Source organism: Enhydra lutris, unplaced genomic scaffold (assembly GCF_002288905.1).
Source record: "Enhydra lutris kenyoni isolate GAN:26980312 unplaced genomic scaffold, ASM228890v2 scaffoldscaffold12, whole genome shotgun sequence".
Taxonomy (NCBI): domain Eukaryota; kingdom Metazoa; phylum Chordata; class Mammalia; order Carnivora; family Mustelidae; genus Enhydra; species Enhydra lutris.
Window position 1 is genome coordinate 6137460 of NW_019154096.1, and position 10661 is coordinate 6148120.

The following is a 10661-nucleotide window of genomic DNA, read 5'->3' on the forward strand; positions in this document are numbered from 1 at the left end:
CTCTTTGTTTTTCTTTTCTAGCAAAAGAGTTTTGCAATCATTAAGTAAAGTAGTCCCTATTTGAGATGGACAATTTCCCACATACCATAGAAAAAAAATGTTCCAACAGGCTTTCAAAGACAAAGCATAAATCAGTTCATTGTAGTGCCTGGAGTCACAGTAGTCCTTCTCATTTTATATTAATCCAATAGAAATTCTCACTCGACCCTGAGAAAATGAACGTGTAACAAAGGCTGAAGGGGAAAATGACTTCATAAAAACAGGTTCAAATTTCTATTAGTAGCTAAGATTAAGCCACTTATTAAAAAAAAAAAAAAAAAAACAAAAACGATCAGAGCCAGAATGAATGGCCAAAGAAAACATCAGTCTGGAGTGCACCTGGCTGATCGGAATCGGGTAAGATGATTGTTTATCTGCGGGGAGGAAAATCAACAGCTTACTTTGGTCCCTCCTCCATCCCACAGGCTGTACTAAGTCCTCACCCACTTGATGCCAGGCACCTTCCTAGCCTAGAATTCATTTCCTCTTACCTAGTGATAGCATCTTTGGGAACCTGTTCTTTGTTCATGTGGTTTCTTCAGCAGGGGCTAGCCTTTGCACCCTATCCCACCTTGACCACCACCAACCACAGCTACAGGGGGGTTCCTGGTATATCCGAAGCCCCTGGCCACAGGGAAGTGCACTGGACTCAAAGAAAAGCGATCTCGAACTTCTGTGGAACTACAGAGAGGATGAAGATCTCCCCACTCCATTGAGGCTACAGCTGTGAGCATGTGAGCTCAAGGCTGCTGGGAGCCGACAAAGAGGCCAACAGGAACAGAAGGAGAGCGGAAAGAGACAGAGCCTGGGTGCTGTCATCTGGATATTAAATCCAGCTACAACAAAATAGATCTTCTAGGGCTGGGACCTAATAATAATTTCTTTTGTTTGCTCAAGTCAGTTTGAGTAATGTATGTCACTTGAAACCAGACTGTGCCTCATAGACAGAGGCTGAAGGAGCTCCTGAAGGGCTGAACTGCTGAAGGGCTGGGGAGAGGCAGACACGTAGCCTTGTGATGGATGCTCGGACAAGGTCTGCACCTGGTGCTGGGAGAACACGAAAGGCAGAGACAATGTGGTAAGACAGCTTACGGTTTAAAGGATCTTAGAGATGATCTGAACTAAGCCTCTCATTCAAAGGGAGGCCAGACTCACCCAAGGGAGGCAAAGTAGCTAAGAACAGTCCTGAATGTTACTCCACCCCTTGAGAGTAAGAGCAATTTTTTTTTAAATTTTTTTTTTTAAGATTTTATTTATTTATTTGACAGACAGAGATCACAAGTAGGCAGAGAGGCAGGCAGAGAGAGAGGAGGAAGCAGGCTCCCTGCAGAGCGGGGAGCCCGATGTGGGGCTCGATCCCAGGACCCTGGGATCATGACCTGAGCCGAAGGCAGAGGCTTTAACCCACTGAGCCACCCAGGCGCCCCAAGTAAGAGCAATTTTTAAATAGCATTTCTTCTGGTAACCAAAATTATACATTTTCATTGTAGAAAACTTTAAAAATTATAAGAAAGGCCAAAGAATAAAATAAAAATTACTCATAATCCTCACTCATCAACCAAAGATAGCCACTGCTGTTACAGTCTTGGTCAATACCCTTCCAATCTTTCTCCATGAATTCTTTAAAAAAAATTTTTTTAACAAAAATGGAATCATACTGCTTTGTAATCTGCTTCTTAAACTCAACAGTACATTACAACATTTACCCATATTATTAGATAGTCTTCAAAAAGCATTTAATAGGCTACATAACTTATTCGCCCAGTCTTCTCTTGGAAGCTTAGGCTGCTTCCAATTTTCTATTACTATATGCCACAGAGGGATGACGGTCTTACGGATCAGTCTTTGTGGCCCCCCTGATTATTTCCTTAGGGCAAATTTTGATCTATGGAATTGTCAGATCAAAGAGTTCACATGGTTTATTTTATTTTATTTTAAAGATTTATTTATTTATTTTAGAGAGAGAGTGTGTGTGCACACAAGCAGGGGGAGGGGCAGAGGGAGAGAGAAAGAGCAAATTTCAAGTAGACCCCCCTGATGAGTACGGAACCCGACACGGGGCCTGATCCCAGTGCCCTGAGATCATGCCCTGAGCCGAACAAAACAAGAGCTGGATGCTTACCCGACTGAACCACCCAAGCGTTCACCTATTTTAAAATAAAGCTCACATTTCAATTTTAACCCAAACGGGTAAATGTTTTAAGCACGCCATTTACCCTCCAGAAGGGGATAAACACTCGAGTCAGCCGCAGACAAGAAGCTGCTCGTGTTATAATTGTGGAGAGGATCTTCGTAATGACGGGGTGAGGGAGTGGTTCTCTGAGACGAGTGGACCACCTTCTAAGAAAGAAGCATGTGGACGAACAACCTGTACCTGTTCATGTGTAATCAAGTCTATGTGGTAAGGGATTCAGAAGACAAGCAGAAACCTGAGGAGGGCTCCTCCACCTTTTCTGTTTTAAATCCGTCCATTACACCATCTGCATCCAGAGTCACTGACTCCAAGCACAAACCAAATCATGCCGCATCCTGCCTAGAGCTCTTCATGGCTCCCTACTGCCTCCTGACTACAGTGCTTATAGAGGCATTCGAGTCCCTTAAGATAGAAGCGATATCTTGAGCTTTTCCTCCTTGTCACTTGTCCCCATGCACCTGATGCTGTCAAGCCATGGTTCACTGTGGGGACTACACGCATGAGCAGCTCTGTGCCTTGACCCACACTGTTCCCTTTCCTAGGACGACATTCTCCCCCATCTCTACTGTTGAAACCCTCCCATTTTCCAAGGCTTCTATGCCCACTCTCTCTGCCAAGCTTTCTGGGCTTGTTGCAGCAAATCTCCCCTCCCCCTGGTTGAGGCGACAGTTGCCTGTAAGGTGTTGGAACCTCCATGCTGTGGGCTCCTTGAAGGCAGGACCATGTCTCACAGAGCTTCCCCTCACCAACAGCTCTGGGCCTCGGACCTGTACGTCACCAATTAAATGTTCATGGAATAGTCTTTTTCAGGCACTGAACTTATGGAAATTGGCATAATCCAGTAGGATTGCATTTAATTGAATTATTCTTCTTCATTCTGTTAATACATTAGCCATTCTGTTCTGGATCCCAAGCCTTTCTAGGCCAAGAGGGACTCATTCTCAGTGGGTGGGGTGGTGTATGCAAAGAACCTTAGCTTGAAACAGAGCCTTTTGGTGTTTGCTGGCAGTGAGGGGTTCCATGCTGTGCTTACAGAGATCCCAGAGGCTGACGGGAAATTGAGCATTACAGTGTACTTCAAGGAAACATGAATAAGGCTTTCACTTAAAAAGAAAAAAAAGGACTAAATAAACATGTTTAGGTTTTCCCCGCATGCTTTGCCAACACGCATAGCAACCTACGTGTTGGGTGCAACCCTTCCCTCAGCATGACTCCAGAAAATGAATCTCCAGCATACAACTGACGATGAAACAATTTTGAAAAGGCTATAGAGTGGCTTGCCTTGGTGCGAGATCTTGGGACAAGATGAACCAAGAGAGCCTTGTCCAGCTGCTGAACTGTGGTAACAAAGAACCACAAACTAGGGGGCTTACAACACAGACATTTAGTGTCTTACAGTTCTGAAGGCTAGCGGTCTGAAATCAAGGTGTCGGCAAGGCTGTGTTTCCTCCGAAAACGGCAGGGGCATCCTTCCTTGCCTCTTCATACTTCCAGGGGTGGCTGTCAATCTTTGGTATTTCTCACCTTGCCCCAACACTACTCCCATCTCTGCCTCCTCACCACATGGCACTCTCCCTGCGCATTCTCACAGGGCGTCCTCCTGTTCTTATAAGGACACTGGCCATATTGGATTAGAGCCACCCTAATGACCTCATGTTAGCTCGATCACACCTGCAAAGACCCCGTTTCCAGATTAGGTCCCATTCACAAATACCAAGGGGGAGGACCTCAATATATTTGGGGAGGACACAATTCAACCCAGAACAGACACACCTGGGGGTAGGGATTATGCTCAGTGATTCACAGGCATAAACTCATTAAACCTTAAAAGCCCTTGTGAGGTAGATGAAGGGACTGAGGTGAAACAGAGGTGAAATAATGTGTCCAATTCCAAATTTTTAATAAGTGGAGGGGACAGAACTTCTCTCCTTTCCTCATACCTCTTCCTCCTTCCTCCTCCTCTTCCGTCTCCTTCTTGAGTAATTCTAATTACTCAGCTAACTTATAGGAATGGCTTAGATGTGTTCCTTTACTTTCATGGGCCTACAAATCAGCTGGTGATCTTTAGATGCTGACCGATCTGGCCAGTCTGGGGTAGGAGTAGAGGTTCTGCCTCTCCAACCAGCTCCCTAGGCCAGCTGCTACCTCTGATCTACAGACTACAGTTTGATTAGCAAGAGCATGTGGTCCCCAGGTACTAGCCAGAGCAGAATGACTTGGGGGTGTTTTTAAAAATGACTAATTCTCAGAACTTAGAACCTATTGACATAGAGTCTCTGGGGGTGGGGCCCAGGAATCTGTATTGTTGTTGCTTTTTTTTAAGATTTTATTTGTTTATTTGACAGACAGAGATCACAAGTAGGCAGAGAGGCAGGCAGAGAGAGGAGGAAGCAGGTTCCTGCTGAGCAGAGAGCCCGATGCGGGGCTCGATCCCAGGACCCTGGGATCATGAGCTGAAAGCAGAGGCTTTAACCCACTGAGCCACCCAGGTGCACCTGTATTGTTTTTCAAAAGATTTTATTTTTAAGTAATCTCTACATCCAACATGGGGCTGGACCAAGAGTCACGCGCTCTACTAACTGAGCCAGCCAGGCACCCCCAAGAATCTGTATTTTTTCTTTAAAGGTGTATTTATTTATTTGAGGAGAGGGCAGTACAAGTCGGGGAAGGGGCAGAGGGAGAGGGAGAGAGGGAATCCCAAGCAGACTCTGCCCGGAGCGTGGAGCTGACACAGGGCTTGATCCCACAACCCTGAGATCACCACCTGAGCTGAAACCGAGAGTCAGACCCTTAACCAATGGAGCCACCCAGGCGCCCCTGGAAAGGTGATTCTGAAGGGCATCCTGGTCTGCAAACTGTTGTGCCAGGCAAATTAAATGTCATGTGAACTGGCCTGTTACAGAGTACTTCCTGCTCACGTTAGAGGTAAATGATGGCAGGTAGGATTCAAAACTGGCTGGGTAACTTTATCCAAAAAATATGTCAACCCAAAGGCAATCCCTTAGGTGAATGGTCTGACCTTGCCCCCGGGGGAGATGTATGTAAATGACTTAGATAAAACCAGACAAAGTATGCTCACCAAGTTTTAGGTGATAAAAATTTGGGAGAACTAATGTGACTGCCCAAAGAAAACCACGATTTACTAGGCTAAGACACTGGGCTGCAAGAGGTAAGATCTGAAGTAGTCATCAAAGGGAAAGTCCTCCATTCAGGTTTATAAAACCAACTGTAGAAGTGAAGGACAAAGAAAGCCTGGCCTCATGATTTTGTATACAAAAAGAGAACGGACTTGGTCACTGATTTAGTATCAACCAACCAATGGTATAATGAAACTGACAAAACATCTCGAACCTTCTCAACCTATATTTGTATGAATGTAGAAAGGGGCCAGACCAAAGGCGGGGAAGGTATCAGGGTTCCCTGCCTGGTCAGAGTGTGGCACGCTGGGGGCCGTGCAACAAGAGTGGAATTCGACTGTGCCCTGAGGAGAAAGAACAGCTTGGCCAGGAGCCTGTGAGTCATGGGCCCTTGAGCATCGATGAAAAAGTATGGATACGACCTTGGAATACAGAAGATAAAAGGATACATGACCTCTAACTAAAAATACTTGGAAGCTTGTCTGAAAAAGAATAGCCTTGTTCTAAGTAGCTTCAAGGACACAGAAGCAGGACTCACAGATAGGATGGAAATGGCAGGGGCCATGGTTTTGCGTCAGCATCTACAGAAGAACATTCTCAGGAGGGTCTGGGGATTTTTCCCTCTTTCTCAAAAATAGAAATAATTACATCCAGGTTTAAAATCCCTTTAAGGTGGTTTGATTTTGCTGAAAATAGTACCTTGGCATAAGAAGAATATTCGTCGTTTCATTCACTATATATTGACTAGGTACCTAACATTGGCAATAATCAATAATGATAATAGCTAACACTTACAGTGCTGTGTGTCAGTCTTTGGTCTTGGCACAAATTAGCCCCTTGAACTGTACCCATGACCTGATGAACTATTTTACCAATGAGGAAACTGAGTCACAAAGACATTAGAGAGCTGCTCTGCGGCCACACCACTAGAAATGGCAGACAGGATCCGCACCCGGACAGCCTGGTGCCAGGATTGCTCCTGTGACCCACTCCACCAAACTACCCCCTTTATGCTACATCATGAAAATTATGAGATGCGGTCTCAGGGCTGAATCTCCATTAGGAACTGTTCCTGAAATGACAGTACTTTCAGAGGCCAAATGGTTTTCATTTCTTTTAAAAGCAGAAGAGAAAAATAAACTTAGAATCAAAGAAAATTTTTCCTTCTTCTTTTTTTTTTTCCATCTGGCACACACCCCCCAAAAAAAGAAAGAAAGGAAAATGACAGGGCCCATGAAAAGCCTTTATGATGGTAGGAGGCCCATGCGCCCAAAATGCCAGGCCTTGGGAGTTCTACCTGCAGGAATTTGCAAAACACAAAATTTGTGCCTTTTTAAAAAAAAAAAAGAAGTATAATTTGGGCCCTTTTTAAAAAATATATATATTATTTTGAATAGCCTGCTACTAGAATCAGCTGCTGGCTGGGTACAAAGATGGGTTCTTTGGACTTCTCCCTGCCGGCCTGGTACAGTGGCCAAAGTGGCCAACTTTGTGCTTCTTTTCTTAGGCTCTTCTGCAGCAAACAGCCACACCGTGCTTTGGAAAAGGTGGTACTTTACCTCAGCATTGTGATTAAACTGGGTGAGGGAATTCCAGGTGCAGGCAGGAACAGGACCAAAGGCAGCAAGGCCTCGAGGGGGGGAAGGAGTCCAGCGTGGATGTGCGGAGATGAGCTTGACTGGCTAGAAATGGTTTCCTCCACCTTCTTGCTAGAAGAATTGCAGCTCTGGAGAGGAGTTGGAGGGGGACAACTTGAATTAGGGCAAAAGAGTGCAAAATCCATTTCCTACTGGAGGAGACAAGCTTGTCTGGAAAGGAAAAGGGTTTCCATAGAGACTGATGCACAGGCCTTGGGGGTTGGAAGGCATCCAGATGGCTTGTTGGGGAAAATAACATTTACCCTGGGCTGGAAAGGGAGCAGGACAGGGCTGCTGTTTTGCAATGCAGATGTAAAACACCTCCTGGAAATGGAGATAAGACATGCCAGGAAGGATATCTTCTCGGAGAATGTGATCTGTGGAGGGTAGAAAAGATTCTAGGAACAGGGTTTGGAAATGTGAAAGGCCCCTCAAAGTGTGAGAGCTGTCTAGAGGTTAACAACCCAAAGGATTGGAGAAGATCAGGATTTTTGTAGCTCGGACTTCAAAAATTTCATTCTATTTCTGCTGTACTCAGCTTTCCGATTTAATTAGATATATTCATAGAACTCAACACGGAAGGCAAGCATTTGTGAAAGAAACATTTTCCTGATGGTGAAGGGCCCTTGGCCAAAGGGGCCTCTACCCCAGCCCTGCCCCTGAGGGCCCCCACACTTTGAAGTGCCTTCCTTGGATTCTGTAAGTCCCTTTTGGTCTGGGACCTCGACTGCCATCCACTTGACCTCGTATCTGTTTTCTCCCATGTGCTGTGAAGTGTTCTCTGGTCTTCTGCCCCATGCCTGTGGGGTCGACCAGATGCCCCTAGGAGCCCTGGGATCCATACCAAGGGGTTCCTCCCAGGGGCTTATGGCCCACCTCTAGCTCCAGAAGAGTGGTCTGAATTGTTCCTACCCGGGTTCTTTCACAGAATTGTGCTAATAATTAGCACTGGGGCACTTAAAAAAAAAAAAAAAAAGATTTTTAATGGCTTGATTGAGATAAAATTCACATACCATACAATTTAACCACTTAAAGTATACAACAAAGTGTTCCCGCTTAGAGATCAGGAATATCAAAAAATTAATATGCAAATAGAGGCAAACTGCTTACCCCTGGGGCAGGAGCAGGAAGTCAACCAACGGAACCACTAAAAGGACAGAATTTGCATATCTACAGACAAGAATGACACTGCGTTGTGATCAGTTATCTACCAATTACCGAGCTCTGCAACTTGACCCCAGGGGTTCATAATCAGATGAACCCTTAGTATACTTTGATTCTTGGTCAGCCTTATGCTTGTAATGTTCACGATGATGGCCATTACTGCGTGTCTGTGCGGTGCAGCACCATACTCAACGCTCGATAACCGTATCTCCCTGAATTCTTACAGTAACTCCTTCGGTACTTGACTTTCATTTTACGAATGGTAACACAGAGTCAAAAGGGAGGACACAACACCAGATCCAGAGGGACACACGATTCAGAGTTCCGATTCCACGGCCCTTTCTCTAGGTTGTTTGCACTTGGGGTGTCCTACCCGAAACAGCACCGCCTACTCCCAGCTGGTGAAGCTTCCCATCCGCGCTTCAGCGTTTTAGCTCTTTTGTTGAGGTCTTTGATCCACTTTGAGTTCATTTTTGCACGTGCCATGTGGTAGGAGTTTGATTTCAGTTTTTGAATCAGATCAGCCCGTTGTCCCTGCACATTCGCTAAAACTGTAATTCTTGGCTCTGTTGAATTGTCATGGTACCTTTGTCAAAAATCAATAGGCCATAAACGTATGGGTTTATTTTTAGACTCTCGATTCTATTCCATTGATCTGTATGCCCCAGTACTTGGTTTTGAATGTATGTCACAGCTGCAAAGATAACTTACCGAGATTCTTAGGTCAAATGGCAAAAAACAAAACAAAACGAAACAAAAAACCCACGTCATTGGCTCCATTTACTAAGCATTTCCTATTACATCCACCAATAACGCAAATGTTTGGGTTAAAGACCTAGCTGGTGAGTTTCCACCTTTTCTGATGTCTGTGAAGTGATCTTGCAAACCAAAAGTACAATGTTGCATTTTTTTCCCTTTTTTTTTTTTTAAGATTTTATTTATTTATTTGACAGAGAGAGAGAGATCACAAGTAGGCAGAGAGGGAGGCGGAGAGAGAGAGGGAAGCAGGCTCCCCGCTGAGCAGAGAGCCCAGATGTGGGGCTTGGCTCGATCCCAGGACACTGAGATCATGACCTGAGCTGAAGGCAGAGGCTTAACCCACTGAGCCACCCAGGCGCCCCTTTTTTTCCCTTTTTAACACTCAGATACAAAACTAAAATTCCCCGTTTAGATCTATATCAATCCATAAGCTATTTACTAGGGTGATTTTAAAATTCCCAATATATGGGAGGGGAACAGTCTTTATTTTTTGTTTTGAGGTAAAACTTCCAATTGTCTTCTTTTATAGGGTCAGGACACAAGACCCCCCCAGCACTGATTTGTGACAGTGTGCACAGGGTACAGCCAAACAGAGAAGCTCATCTGAGCCTCAATATTCAGGATTTTCGTTAGGGCTTCGTTACATACAAATGACTGGTTGATAGATTAATTGTCCACATGGTTGAATCCAATCATCTATACTGTGTGACCTAAAGTCCCCCACTCTATATCACATGATTGGTCGTCCTGGCATGACTGGCCCCTAACCGAAGACCAGTGGGTGTGGCCAGCCACATCTAGCCTAAACAGGGATACCCCCGTGACGTACGACATACGTTACCCCCCAGAAGTCAAGGGAAAAAGCCTGACTGCTCTTTGGCAAGGTCAAATTCCTTACTGCACAGTGCTCCTGTGTTCAAGAAAACAATATCTCCTCTGGTTGCTGAGTCGAGTGTTCTACATTTGTCTAGTGGTTAGAGCTTGCTGACTATGTTGGACAATCCCTCCATAGCCTTAGAAAGGTTCATCTGATCTGGCAATTATTGAGAAAATAATGTATTAAGATTTCCCACAATAATGGTAGATACAGCTATTCCTCCTTTTCATTTTGCTTCTACCCAATATACTTTGGTATTTTTTATGCATTTATTTTTATTTGGTATTTAAGGTTTATTTATGTTATTAGGTACCATACATTTAGAATTATATTCTTCTGGTGAATACACCTTTTATCGTTCAGTGATAACTTACTGGCAATGTTTTAAAATTCTAGTTTCTTTTGACTATGATTTACACAGCTGCACCAGCTTTCTCTTGCTTAGTATTTACCTGGTTGGTTTGTTTTTGTTTTAAGTTTTTATTTAAATTCCAGTTAGTGGGGCACCTGGGTGGCTCAGTGGGTTAAAGCCTCTGCCTTCAGCTCAGGTCATGATCCCAGGATCCTGGGATCGAGCCCTGCATCGGGCTCTCTGCTCAGTGGGAAGCCTGCTTCCCTTCCTCTCTCTCTGCCTCTCTGCCTACTTGTGATCTCAGTCTGTCAAATAAATAAATAAAAATCTTAAAAAAAAAAATAAATTCCAGTTAGTTAACATACAGTGTGATGTTAGAGTCCGGTGTGACTCAGCACGTCCGTACATCACCCAGGGCTCATCACAACAGGTGCAACCCAACACCTACCACCTGTGTAATCCATCCCCCCTCCTTTCTTTACTTGCTTATATTTTCTCCAGA

The 10661-nt window shown here is 44.6% G+C and overlaps 1 protein-coding gene across 1 annotated transcript in view; it reads right to left on the minus strand.

The window, feature by feature from the left end:
* Positions 1-7153, minus strand: part of LOC111144951 (3'-phosphoadenosine 5'-phosphosulfate synthase 2) — a 100531-nt gene extending 93378 nt beyond the window's left edge. The window contains 2 exon segments of the mRNA XM_022499572.1: positions 6930-7015; positions 7018-7153. Of these exon segments, the coding sequence (XP_022355280.1) occupies positions 6930-7015; positions 7018-7153 (222 nt within the window).
* Positions 7154-10661: the final 3508 nt, after the last annotated feature.